The 15,226-nt window shown below is 35.3% G+C and overlaps 1 protein-coding gene across 1 annotated transcript in view; it reads right to left on the bottom strand.

The window, feature by feature from the left end:
* The window catches only part of LOC132159554 (uncharacterized), a 1,375,546-nt gene that overhangs the window by 268,843 nt on the left and 1,091,477 nt on the right, over positions 1-15,226 (bottom strand). The window contains exons 60-62 of the mRNA XM_059569099.1: positions 14,668-14,838; positions 521-694; positions 186-362 (exon numbers count right to left, since the gene is read on the bottom strand). Coding sequence (XP_059425082.1) covers positions 186-362; positions 521-694; positions 14,668-14,838 — 522 coding nt within the window. The remainder of the gene's footprint in view (positions 1-185; positions 363-520; positions 695-14,667; positions 14,839-15,226) is intronic.

Below are 15,226 nucleotides of genomic sequence, written 5' to 3'. Positions count from 1 at the left end.
TGAACAGCTTTCCTCTGTTAGACCACACTTATGCAGACTAAAATATTAAACATGAGAGAGAGAATTTACAAACACAAAGCGCATGCATGCTAACATTTAGTGATTACTGAGAATTACTGTGTTTTGATCACCTGAATTCTATAACATACTATATATCCACAATAATAAATGAACACAATACTCACGTCAGTGTGTTGAATTTACAGTGTTTATCCTGCAGTAGAGCAGCGATCTGATTCACTCGTGTGTCTTCTAGATCACATTCACTCAGATTCAGTTCTCTCAGGAGTAATGGGTTTTTATTGTGAAGAACTTCAGTCAGATATTTACAGGCTTCTTCTGCATCAGGACTTTGTAACAACCTGGACACAGTAGAAGTACATTGACATTATCTACCATACAGTGATTTATTTTCACAAGCTTGTGAAAAGCCTTTAGTCATTTTATAGCTCTTAAAATTTTTTTACAGTTTAATTCTAATTTGAAACTTTTTAAAGACTTTCATATTAAGAACACTCACCTCAGTGTCTTCAGCTGACAGTTTGGATCCTGTAGTAAATCACTGAGCTCGTTCACTCCTGATTGTCCAGGATCATTTCCTGTGAGATCCAGCTCTATCAGGTGTGAAGGGTTTGATTTCAGAGCTGAAGCCAGAGCTTTATAACCTTCTTCAGTGATACTGCAGTTTGAAAGTCTACAGAAAATAAATCCATGAATTGCAATTAACTGTGGTTAAAATTATTTAATTAGAAGCAAAATATGACTACATTACACTACAGCTGAATAATTGACCAAATATGCAGATAAACGGATAACAGATGCAGGAACACAACTTTTGGTTTTATTCAGTAATCATTTATCCTTGAGTGAGGTGATTAGTCAGCTATTACCTGATTCATTTGAACTTAAATTGATTCCAATGTAAAGAAAATGTAAATGTAAAAAGAAAATTACTAAAAGCTTATATTTAAAACTGCAACACATTTGAAAAATAATTATTCTGACTATGTGCCATTAAAGCTGAGATTCTCCCGTTTTTAGTTATTTAAGACACATGTATGGGAAAATTATTAATATTTTGTAAAACAGGGCACATATTCACAAAACATTTTATCTTACCACTAAGAGTTCTCCTAAATAGCAATAAAAGATTTTGTCTCAGACTAAGAGCAAGGGTGGGGTTGACCTCGTTGCTATGGATGTTGTCAGCATGCTTACCGTATTTTCCAGACTGTAAGTCACACTTTTTTTCATAGTTTGGATGGTCCTGTGAATTATAGTCAGGTGCGACTTATTTATCAAAATTAATTTGACATGAACCAAGAGAAATGAACCAAGAGAAAACATTAACGTCTACAGCCTCGAGAGTGCGCTCTATGCTGCTCAGTGCTCCTGTAGCCTACTCCTGAAGCACTGAGCAGCATAGAGCGCCCTCTCGCGGCTGTAGACAGTAATGTTGTCTCTTGGTTCTAAATAAATGCGACTTATAGTCCAGTGCGACTTACAGTCCGAAAAATATGGTACTAACTATGCACACAGTGATTGGCTGAAAGGGGAGTGGTCTCGGTCAGAGATTTATTCATGGTAATATTAAAGAGTGCAAAATGATGTTGCTGTATTCAAATATTGTATTGGTTTTAATGGTAACTGTGGAGCCTGTGGGTTTCTACTGGTAATTGGGTCGCCTTTTAAATTGGTAGCTTGTTAAAACTAAATCCTAATGGAATTTGTCCCAAACCACACTAAAGGAAACCATTTTTTTATGATTTTAATGGTTAAAATTTGATGGTTTGTAATTTTTGTAATGGTGTCTGTAGTGGAAACCATTAGAATTTCACTGATGGTTTGTATTGTGTTTTTTTTTTTTTTTTTTCAGCACGGAGGATAGTTTGTGATTTGGTCTTAGCAACTTAGGAGTCCTCTTCACTATTCCTGATGTTTCACAGATTTAAGAGCTAGATTTAGTGCTAAAACGCTTTGTGAAATACTCTTAGAGCTAAATTTTAAGAGTCCTAAATTTAGGATTGTAACGCTCATTATTTTTCTGATTTTCTCCTAAATCGGGAAGTTATGAGCTACTTTTAGCCTTAAGATGTTTTGTGAATATGGGCCCTAGTTTTATTATTATGTGCATGCCCAAAAAGCACAAAAAAATGAAAGGAATGGGGGGAACCACAAGCGTTTGAGTGTAGCAACAATTACCAAGTCAATTCACTGAAATAATTTGCATAACGTTATTAGTAAAATTAAACACAATTAGAAAATGTAATAAATATATAAATGAATATAGATCATTTATGTAGATCAGGGGTTTTCAAATCTATCTTTGAGGCCCTGCAACCCTGCACATTTTGTATGTCTTCCTCATTTAACACACCCGATTCAACTCATCAGCTCATTAGAGACTGCTTAGTAGAGAAAACATGAAATGGGTGTGTTTGATAAGGGAGACATACAAAACATGTAGTGCTGGGGGGCCTCCAAGACACGGTTGAAAACCCCTGAAGTAGATAATCTAATTCATGTCTTAAAAATGTGTATTAGCTGCCTTTTACTGCTAAGTGATGCTTTAACCACAGACTTGAAAAGTTAGAAGGTGAATGTGTTGGAGCCTATTGCCTCAGTTATTGAGCTCTGCTGTTGGGCCGACTACTTAAAATAATACATATACATAGAAGCAAATTTAGTACTTATGAACTTATGTGAGTTTGTTATTCAGAACAAATTCAAGCAGCATAGTAAGTGTCAAGACAGTGAGTCTACTTACGTTTTACTGTTACATAGTACTACACTGTATTTTAGGTTTTTTATGGTAATCTGAAAAGAACTACTGCGCATGTGTGTAGAATGTGTCTGAGGTAGAACTGACAGGTGGGAAGAGGAGTTACCCGCTCTACCCACCTGTCAGTTCTACCTCAGACACATTCTACACACATGCGCAGTAGTTCTTTTCAGATTACCATAAAAGTGACCGTTACAGTTTACACATTTAATAGGTGTGCATTAAGATATATATTACTGAATCATGTGTTATATTACCATTAAATAAAGAAAAGGAGAAAAGGAAAAGGTAAATGCATCGGAGCATTAAAAGTGGAAGCACATTCAATACAGATTTGTTAAATGACATTGTTGTCACATTACTTAATATATGTCACAAATGCTTGAAATTTACATTTAATAATTCCTAAATTAAATTATATAATTTTCACATACCATGAACATACTTTTTTTATTTGTCCTTATTTAATAAGAAAGAGAACTACAGTACTTCTGCACATGACCTGAGGCAACAGTGTTTCCCATTCATTAATTAGGCTAGCCAAAGTCTAATCTGTCCGGCTACAATTAATAATCAACCGAAAATATGATTGAACTTCTCAATATAACATGAAAGTTTTTTTTTGGACATTGTCACTTAGGGGTGTACTCACTTTTGTGGCCAGCGGTTTTGACATTAATAGCTGTGTGTATAATATAGTTATTTTGAGGGGACAGCAAATTTACACTGTTATACAAGCTGTACACTCACTACTTTACAATGTAGCGAAGTGTCACTATAAAAAAGAAGATTATAAGAAGTCATTATTCTTTTGACCACTTACCTTCACAGTGGTGCACATTCGTTACTCCCTAAAACTCAAACTTAACGTAAGAATCAGCACAATCAGTGATTGTTTCAAAATGCAGTCTTTATTGTTGCTAAATTGCGGGACATGTTTGATAAAACGTTGAATCACAATAATCTGCGTGAAAGATGCTGTTTCCCAGGCTTGTTTGTGCAGACAAGCACACACAAAACGGGCAAGCAAAATACACTTTGGGCTTCGAGCGTGCTACCAAATGATCAAATACACACACAAATATGTCAAAGTGGCTGACTTGGAGAGTATTCCCTTAAACACAGTTTATGTCTTGGACGTGAACAGCTGTGAGAAAATCCGATTTGTCAACACGATCTAATGAAAGTGTGTTTCAGTACCACAAATTTCTGTTTCTATTTGCATGCTATTTATACACAGAAATTGATTTTAGCGTGCATATGATATGCAATGGTTAGGATTACTGGTGTGGGGTAGGTGCGTATTATATGTACGCCAAAACTGTGTATCAAATTCACACAAAAATAGGGTATTATATGCACACCAAACATGTGCGTTAGATATGCAGGCCAAAATGTTAGTTTTACGGTTTTACAGTTGTGTCTAGTAAAGTATTCATCGCATACAAAGAAGAACGTGTGACAGAGCTTTATTTCTGCAAGCTATCTTTCAGCACCTTGTTCAGAACAACATTACCAGGAAAAGAATACATGGAGTGTGGCTTTGTAACCAAGTCAAGGCGCGAAATTGCGACCATTTTTGTTGCATATGCTTCCGAAATTTAATCTGTGCGACCTCAAAATATATTTGGGAGCATTTGTGTGAGTGCATATAATTGTTGTCGTGCGACCTGTTTCCATTTCTCTAAAAACGTTCAGAGTATGTGCCTTCTCAGTGTACGGTGACCTGTCTGCCTGTCTGTCGTTGTATGAAACGTTAGGCTACATAACCAATTAAACTACATATTTCGGAATTGTTGTTTTACGATGTGCGGTTTCACATGATCAAGTATAAAAAAATCCAAACAAATCACACCTACAGAGAGTGCACGCATTCATGCCTTGTAGTCTGTTATGCTGCGTTCACACCAAACACGAATAGAGGGTCAAATTCGCGTCTACCGTGTCTAGTTTGCCGCTTGAACATTTTGAATGTATTCGCGCGTCTAGAGCAAAATAGACCCACGTAGAAAGCAAGAGTTTGAAGCGAAATGCTAGACGGTTGTCTGTTTGCAAGATGGCTGATATTGATCGAGCATTCGAGGCTTTTCCACTTTTTCCTCCACACGTCCTCTGAATAAACACATTATCTTTAGCTAGCGAAAAGTAGCTGTAGGCTATATTAGGGGCAGAATAGTTGTAAAAAACGCGAATTCTTGTCAAACGCTTTATGCTGTGTTCACACCAAACCCGAATAGAGCATCTGGCGCGAATCATTTCAATGTTAAGTCAATGCAAAGGCGCGTTTACGCGCGTCTGGAGGTCTCGCGGCGCGAATTAGGCGTTTAGCGCGGAAGACGCAAATTCGCCTCATTCGTGTGTTTAGTTTGCGCGAATGGCGCGAATTGACGCGCAAATAGACTCTATTGACTCTAATGATAATGCACACTTGAAAAAATGGCTTTAAATAAAAAAAAATGGCTTCAAGGTAAAAATGACCATAAAAGATAAAAATCAATTAAATTTTTTTGAAAAGATTTAATTCTATCACTGTTGTGAACTGACCATTACACAGAATATGAGGATTATAAACATTTTAGGAGTCAGCTGTCCACTGTGTAAGATATCAGTACAGTAACACTCAAATTATTGTTATCGATAAAATCCCAGAAAATAGAAATATAATTTTTGTCAATATCGCACACCCCTAGCTGCCAGCCGTTCCATACATTTTGCAGAGCTGAATGTTAAATTTTACGCCGCATACACCATCCTAACCCTCGCCAAAAAAGAGCTTAACTTTAGGTTGTTTACAAAAGAAATCTGTCAGTGTTCTTTTCATTTTTGTTTTCATCTTTTCAAGTAGTGACTGAGTGATTGACAGCTAATATTAACTATTATCTAAAATCTGCATTAAAGTTAAGAATGTAAGGATAAAATCTGTTAATATATAATTTGTAGTTGTGATGCTCCTAAATTTTTGGTGAGTGTTCCTAATTTTTTGCTGGTGCTTCTAACTTTTTTGTTGTTGGGAGCACCAGAGTTACAAAGTAAAATGTTCATTTCGAGCACTGCAAGTCCTTCGAAACTTTCTGACTGAAACCCCTATTAGCCTAGAGAAATATGTTTTTGTTAGATTATATCATGATCTCTATCAGATATTTCTGTGAGTTTGCCCCTCTGCAATCCCTCCTTCCTTCTTACTCGCTCTTTTCCACAGATGTTTTTTATTAATGTTTGAGTGTGAGTGATTTTATCTTCTCTCTTACTCATGCCCTCCCTTTCTTTCCCCTTGTTCTTTTCCCTCCTCCCATCTGTGTTCTCTTTCTCTGTATTATCTTGTCCTATATCTCTTTACCTCAATGTATACACACATGTGCAGAATATACATGCAGTTCAATCGGTGAAGAATGGTTGGGGACCTCTGTGGGCCCAGGTTACTGGGTTTAGTTTGTCCTTTTCTGAAAGCTGAAGTGTTCTTACTGCCAATATTATTCCTTATATGTCCAGTAATTGCTGACTATACTGTATCCTTACCTCAGCTAACTTGTTGTTTTGGTTCATACTCAACACATATGTAATCCATAGCTCATTGGATAAACTAAAACACCACCCCTTGCAATGCAACTATATAATGTGTGAATGTAATAATAAACTTTGAAGAAGTTTGTGAGCAGACTTAAAGGCTTAATGTTCTGAAACTGGGGGGCTCTTCCGAGGATTTTTACACACAGGTGAGAAATAATCTTTAATTATTCTTACTGTCTGTTAAGAAATTGAGCATAATTTCGTGCCTTGAATTTGGACATATTTGGTAGAGTGGGTTATCCTCGTACTACAGTAGGTGGCCAGCCTATCTGGGGCTTACCGCCGCGTGAACCGCCGCGTAACTGTAATTCAGTCGCGTGTTAAAATCATTCGCGAAACTACCGCCAGGTGGCGCAAAGGGACGGATTGCGAAATGAATGTAATTGTAAAATGAGATAAAAGAAGGAAGTAAAACAACAATAACATTATGATATAACATTGTAACATTTAAAAAAAAAAAAATTTTTTTACAATTTGTTAATTTTTAAAATGTAGGATAGTCTTAGGCTACAGTCTACTAAAAAAAAATTAAAAGAAGACCTTCACACAAAGGATCATATGCATGTTATTTTTATTAAAGAGTAAATAAATATAAGGCCTATATATATATATATATATATATATATATATATATATATATATATATATATATATATATATATATATAAGCTAAATGTTTTAATTTCATTTTCATTTCTTGGTTTAAAAAAATCTTCAGGTTCCATATGCAGAGCGAAATGGGAACGGTCCAGCATTTAGCAATAATTAGTATTAACTCTGTTATTATACTTGATTTTTCAAACTACCAGCATTTTTGAATTATGCCTTATGTGTGACCAAAAATTAAGTATTATTTGTTTCAGCTGTTAGAGCGTGCTGGTGCCTCGCGCACATATTCACTGGAAACAGCAGTCGTTCACCAGACATTTGTTGTGGGCACTTTGACATATTGTTAATTATGATTTTTTTTTTTCATCGATACTGAAAGGCACACAGCCTATTTACCTCATGAATAATAGTTAAGCTTCAAATGGGCAACATCAAAAATATGGAAACGTTTGATAGAAAGCCGATTGAGAAAGCCAAACCTTACCTTATGCTTAGCTTTAAATTATTATTTTTTGTTTTATTACTAAGCCTATATTTATATTATATACTGCAATTATATTTATCCATTAGAATTATATATTTTTAATTATTGTTTTGTTCTGATAAATTTGTTAAATTTAAAGGATTTGTTGTAAAATATTTTCTTATAGCCTATTTTTTTTTCCTCTCACAAACTCTGATTTATTTTTTAGCGTGTTTAAAAAAAAAAACATGCAGCAAACGAAAATAGGTGATTGATCCGTTAAAATGAAACCTATACACGACTCATATATTTTTTTCCTCTGACAAACTTAATTTAATTTTTAGCGTGTTTAAAAAATAAAAAATAAAGAAAACATTCAGCAAATGAAAATAGGCGATTAATCCGTTAAAATGTGTTAAAAATGTGTTACTCTTGGTTGACAGTAATTATATTTATTTTACTTCAGAACAGAGCCTGGGACAAATCTAGGTTATCCATGTTTTTTTTTTTTCATTCCATCTGAAAATGACTTTGTTCATTACATTCACTTCACGCGATCTGGCGCAGATCAGCTTCCCGCAAAACTCAGCTGTGGACGATTTAAAAATGTTTGAAATAAAGCAGTGGTTCTCAACCCGCAGCCCGTCATGAATTCAAATGCGGCCCGCACCACATGCTGAATAAAAAAAAAAAACTTTATCATTTTCTAAAATTTTATTGTTTACATCAATTAAAAAAAATTAGGCTACTAATGAAATATAAGCTATATCCTAATGTGTTTATGTGATTTTTTTTTCTTCATATATTATTTTCCGACATGAGCACTGGCATAAGCATTTAATGAACACATACAAGCGCGCACTTTGGCAGAATTCAATTCAAATAGTCATCAACAGCCATTAGGTAAATTGCGCATCAGAATGGACACATTTGTTTTTTAAGGGAGAAAAAAAAGAAATTCAAAAAATGCCAGCGAATGAACATGTACAAACTGTGAATAGTCGCAGTATCAGTATTGAAGGAGAAGTGCTGGATTTTCGTTTGTTTTTTTTTGCCCCGCAACTCACTTGAAGAAGTTCAGATAAATGGAAACACCATACACTATGTAACAATCCTTATCGTCATTGGAGAGTGTGTGCCGAGGCTCTGAGCAGACGACCGCGCGGACAGGTGCGCGTGGTCAGTAGGCTTCAAAAACAAAATTGCACATGTGCAGGCAGAGTGAAGAAGCTCATTGCTACTCGAACCTGTGCAATCCGTCAGTAAAAGAATATAAAGACAGTCAGATGTGCAATAATTATGGGCAATTGCAGAGCGGACCATCAGCCTGCGCATTCAGAAGTATAAATTGATGAAGTCTGTGTCCGCGCTGATCGTGTACGCGTCCGGATTGCTCATGCGGAAAGTATAACACAGGAGTTACAATCGCAACTTCTTTATGTTATTCCTTTCAAGCTGAATCTCACAAAATTGGTCAGCTCCCGACAGCATCATGTGTTTTATTTATGGGGAGTAGAATTGTTTATTTCAATGAATGTAATAGATTATATATCATAATAGTTAGGCTATAATATTATAAATCAGGTTGGCTTGTATTGCTGACGTAATATTTAAATTATATGCGTAGACTTGCACTTGGACCATAGTGCGGCCCGCTGGAAAAAAAGGTTGAGAACCACTGATATAAAGGTTGCTGTCCCATTTTATACAGGAATTGTTCATTTTAAAAAATTGAATTATATTGTTAGTTCTAATTATATTGTTAACACAAGTTCATTTAGAACTTTTTTTTTTACTTATAAACTCTTTGAGAATTTAAAGTTAGTTTAATAGTATTTAAATTCAAGTTTAAAAAAAGGTTTTAATTGCTTAAATTATTTTTATTAATTAACAATATGTTATCATGTTTATTCTTGTAAAAAATACGTGTTTATTCTTTAGGAAAACAAGGGAAAAATAAGGGACAATCCGAATATTTGTTTTGCTTTACCTATTTATGTAAGCTACAATTATTCAAATAATAATAATAATAAAATAATGCCATTCAAAAATACCATTGGACTGAGTAATTTTGACCATTATAGAATTGTGACTTTAAAGATTAGTCATTTAGGTGGTAAAAATACTGTGAAATTAATAATGGCATGGATTTTAGAGCATAACAACCGAAGGTTTATGAAACATTAGCCAATAAAGCATTTTTTAAACAATGGAACTTAAAGTTGTGAACTAAAATATTATTTCAACCATACAGTGTGAATAAATAAAATGCATAATTTTCATAACATTTCATTATTCATAAAATGCATAACGTTTCTGGTGTTTGGATTTGTACTTCAATATAATGAGCTCCAAGTTTAAGAATAGCCCTAGACTAGTTTCTCTCTCTCTCTCTCTGTTTAACAGCATTAGCTCAATGATATACGTCTTCCTTCCGTTAGAATTTTCCTGCCTTGCTAAATGTTGGGCTCATGCAGGGCCGGCGCGTGCCTATAGGCGAACTTGGCAGCTCAGCCAGGGCGGCGAGAGAGAGAGAAGGCGAGAGGGAGAAAGAGAGAGAGAGAGAGAGAGAGAGAGAGAGAGAGAGAGAGAGAGAGAGAGAGAATGATTAATTTATGTTTGTTTCACATTAGGTATAAATAAAATAAAAGCTATAAATAAATTAAAAAACTTTACATTTCGAATAAAAATTCCAGCACGGCAGCGCCCTATTAGTAGGTCTATATGCATGCAAAATACTTTAGTAATCGCCTCCGTGGAAGAGCGCTTTTCGCTGCTTAGAGCATGGGCGCGTATTTGGATTTTTATATGACATCGCATCTCTCAAAGAAAAGGAGAATAGAATACCCTAGTTCTTCAGGATTGCTTTGGACTGGAAAAGGCCCTGACTCATGGAGACTCGCGAGATGTTGATGGGCATGAATTGTTTGAAAAGCTGACTGCTTTTTGGCAGACGTCTGGTTGCTGGATCTAAACCACTGGATGCGCTTAAATTCATCTGTGAAAAAAGGATGGAAAACAATTTTCCAAATGTTTTTTTAGCATTGAGAGTGCTTCTCACTCTCCCTGTCACTGCGAGCTATGGAGAACGCAGTTTCTCAAAGCTTAAACTGATAAAAATAATCTCCGAAGTACAAGTTAAACTCGAGGACGCAATCAAAGCGTTTGCCGCTGCGAAAAATTTGAGCTTGCGCTGGCCCTGGGCTCATGATCAAAAAGTTGTATTCGCCTCAATCTGATTCTGTAAAGTCAAACCGCAGACAGTGAAGCCTCGAGACCCGTGCGCTGTGAGGCGGGAACAGAGGATTCAGCTTGGTCTTAAAGCCTCCCGTAAACATCCACGATCACAAATAACAATGATTTTCGTAATATAATGATTAATTATTGATTGATGATTTGTTATTATCATTATGGTCTTGTGAAAATAATAATATGGGCTGCGAGAAAATTATGAATACAAAGAGTACTGCTGAGTGCAGGCATGTTTCAGCCCAGTAACACACCGTTCCTCAGAGCCAAAACACAGACCGAATTCTGTTCAGCTGGAGGGGGTTGGGTTTTGGATAGTTATTTATGGCTTATGGGGGTCGAGATAAAGGTGTGAATTGCTCTTTCATATGGACAGTGTCTTATGAGGCTTTCACTTGCTGAACCGGTTTATATATGACTGTTGTTTTGATTATATTCACAGTGCTGACTCTCTCCGACGAGAGAAATGCAACATTCACACATTAGGGTACACTATTCCTTTTCGTCTAAAAACATTTCAAGCTTTCAGTAGATATATTTTTAATGTACCTATGTGAGACACCACGATATTATGTTAATTAAAAAATTATACATTCATTATCATGAAAAATTAAAGTGATGAGACGGCGCCTCCCTGTCATTAATGCAGATTAATAATTTTTGCACAAACACTTGAATATGAGCTTCTTATCACGAGTAAAATTCATGCCAACAGCCAACATATTTAGCTTGATCAGAAGGTTGACTGCAAGAGTACAGCGGGATGTTAAGAGTTTGTCTGTTTCTTTTACTGATTATTTTAGGGTTAAAGTATGATTTAAACAGATTCACACTCAATTGCTTTTGCAATAATGTGTTCAAACAAATGTAATCTTACAGTGCTTCATTATCAGCATGCTATCTGATTTTGAAATCTTGAAGTTAATCGATCTGTTTAGATAAAAAAAACTGACAAAAATATACTGTTATTTTCATCACAAACAAAATTTTCACAGCAGAAAGCAGCAATTAAAGATGTAATGCTTACAATGTTATTAGTTTGGCATGTGATAGGCTATAGGGAAAAAAGTTTACACAAAATAGCTTAAGCCACTTTGAAAGTCTCCTGTTATTTTTTTTATTATTATTATTTTATATGCTATGTTATGTTTCTGGTATCAGAGCGCATGGAGGGGAAGTTGTGGCTTCTCCCAGACTCTGCAGCGGAGTGAGAGAGATGTTTCACCTGACGAAACGAAGACGACCGCGGGAACACAAGCACAGCACATCCGCCGAAAATCAACCTGCAGCAATGTTCGTTCATCGACTCGCCAAGCTTTACTTTTGTAGGTCGCATGGCAGTAAATAATTCGATAATATGACCATGCAGTCAATACAGATATTTAATAAAAACATTAAAACAAGCAGGGCTGTAAAATAAAACAATAAAAAACGCATGACAGGTCTACACTGGACACGAGTGGAACCATCCAACAAAAGACAACAGAACACAGTGATGGATACAGTGGACTCGATCCCCATCAGTGAACTGATGCTCGTTCTGTTTATGATGAAATGTTCTGAAACTGCGTTCAGATGATTTGACACTATAGTGTGATGTCATCAAGTTTAGACACACTTTTCGCTGTGGGGCACAGATGACAACTTTCGCGTCCGGTGTAGACACAGACAGTGACTGCTCTATTTACAAATAAGTTCTATGAGAAAAAGAAAATCTAAACCAGTGGCATAACGAGATGGAAATATAAACTAGAAAAAATATTAACAGGTCCTCCGTCCAAGACACTGACTTACTGCGGGGCTGGCAGTTTTAATCTGAACAGCTCTTAAAGCTGAGTGGATGGTTAAATGCATGATGGGCTAGTATTAAAAAAAAAATAGCTTTCCAGCATTAAGGTAATAACAGTACTGTTTTTTTTTATCATCTTGTTGCAGTTATAAATTTGACTGCTAAATGAATGATAAAGAACTATATTAAAACTTGTTTTGTAAAATTTCTTCGTCTGAATATTGATTTAAAAATCGGTTTATATCATAAATCAGATTTCTTTTTTTCTAAAATAAAAAAAAAAACTGGGATTTTTTTTAGGCCATATGATATTACCCTACTTTAAAAACAAGTAAAGAAGGTTCCCTTTAAAATTACTTTAGTTGTCAATTACTAAAGCTTTTTTTTTACATCGTGTGAATGTTGTTGATTATAATGAGAGAACTTGAGTTTAATTGTGAGGACGTTTTATTAATTCTTTAGAGTTTCAAAGATTTAATCGTGCTGGTTTAATTTTATTCGTTTCTTGTTTTAGGCAAATTAGGCCTAAATAATGGGAACGAAATTATACAGTGCTTCACATTTAAACATGCAACAATTTCTTAATCAGTTTACAGACAAATGTTTTTTCCCCAATAAGTTAAAGGACAGGTAACGAATAACAAAAATGCATGTTGTTTTATTAACCCTCTGGAGTCGATTAACGCGGATACATGTTATGAGTCATTTTCTCCTGATAACCCCGAAAAGAACTTAAATTACACTTTCAGTTTTAATCATACAGATAAGAGCAATACATCAATCGAATCTGTAAAGGGTCTACTTTTTTTGGATACAGACATAATAACAACAAAACTTTGTGCACTTATAAAATAAAGATAACAAACAAGGTGTGCTGTCTCCAGCCTTTGTCTGCGCTGATCTTCATTTACAAACACGTCATTAAAATGAACTGTAACTCCGTGAATACTCAACGAAGAGACATGAGAGAGATATCTATAGAAAGCTTGACATGTCTACTTTTAAACTAAACAAGTGCCACCGAAAACAGATATTCTGTGATAAAGTAATCCTTATGAAAACAACAAAATATATTTATATTGAAAATATAAATTAAAATAGGCTATAGGCAAAATATATGAAAATATTGACATTTTGCATATAAATCCATGTAGCCAACCCCCCTAAAATAGGCTACCACTTTTAATGCTCCGATGCAAAGTAAACCACAATTTCTTTTGAATAATATTACGCATAATATAATATAAATAATACTGCACACCTTTTAAATATGTCAAATCTAAAATATGGTTTAATACCATGTAGATTAGAGAAAATATTATCACAGGTTCAGGCACAGGATTGTCATTTATCCTGCTTGAATTCATTCTAAGAAATGCACATAACTTCATAAGTACCAAACTTTCGTCTGTGGATATTAAATATTAAATATTTTAACTACAGTGTTTTTCTTTCATTTTCCCTGACTGAAGCCATCAAATCTAACACATAGGTGAGGCAAAACTGACGTCTATTAGCGAAAATGTGCTTTGATGCGCTTGTTTGATAACTTGTGGTTAAAGCGCCACTCAGCGGTCAAAGGCTGCAAATGCACTTTATACCGCCGCCGCCGCGGTACGTGCGGCGGTAAAAAGGGCCTTTTGGATGTCTACTTAGTGTATGTAAGACATACGGGAAGAACAGTATCGGGTCGCGACCGACTGTTAATAAAATAAAATTTTTGCAAAAGATAAATTTTTTTCATTACTCATTCTTAATAAGCGAATGGACGCTTTGTGAAAGGCTATCTTTGTTACCTATTCTCACACTGACCTTCTCAGACTAAAAGGCTTAATATTCATTTACTTCTTTCCATGGGCCCATACAAGGACTGAGAATAGTCGGACGGCATCGAAAGATAAAGACAAAGAAACATATGTTATTTAACAGTGATCTTCACCTGTTGCTGTCTGCTCTGTGTGTGGAGCAGCTGCCTGATTGCTGTCTCCAACACAGAGAGCAGACGAAATGAAAGACGCAGCACAACTGGCCAAAATTATGGTGACATTCATTCTTATGTTAACAAACATGTATGTAACAATAGGCATTAATGAGTTTATAAAAAAATAAATAAATATTGTTATGTTTACATGTTGTACAAAGCCAATAAAGTATTTAATATGATAGGTCTACTGTTGTTGAGTGTAGCTGCTGGTGAAATATACTCACTTGAGTATCTCCAGCTCACACACAGGATTCTTCAGTCCCTCACAGATCTCTTTGACTCCTGAGTCCAGCAGACGGCTGTTGTTCAGGTTCATTTCTTTCAGGATGGTTTTGGAGGAGAGAACAGTAGCTAGAACTGAACAGCTTTTCTCTGTCAGCTCACAATTATTCAGCCTGAACACAAAACAGCATGATTTAATACAAATCAGATCAAAAGATTTTAATGTCGGTTCACACATGTGACTGAGAGATTTGAATAAACAGTGTACATCATGTTCACTCACTTCATTTTCTTTACTTTGCTATGAGTGTCCATCAAAAGAGCAGAGAATTTCTCCCCATCCAGATCTCCTAATTTATCTTCACTCAGATCCAGTTCTTTTAATACTAATGGATTTGTACTCAGAACTTTATTGAGGTGCTCACATGCTTCCTCTGCAGCACGACTTTTCAAAAACCTAAAGGAAGTAGAAAGTAATTTAGATTAGATAAACATGTTATAATTTCATGTATTTTGCAGCTCTCATTCTCCTCATGGGTACAGTGTATTTATGATAAATAA

The sequence above is a fragment of the Carassius carassius genome, chromosome 16 (genome assembly GCF_963082965.1).
Source record: "Carassius carassius chromosome 16, fCarCar2.1, whole genome shotgun sequence".
NCBI classification, from domain to species: Eukaryota; Metazoa; Chordata; class Actinopteri; order Cypriniformes; family Cyprinidae; genus Carassius; species Carassius carassius.
The sequence above is the reverse complement of the archived record's forward strand: the minus strand, read 5'-3'. Positions and strand labels throughout refer to the sequence as shown.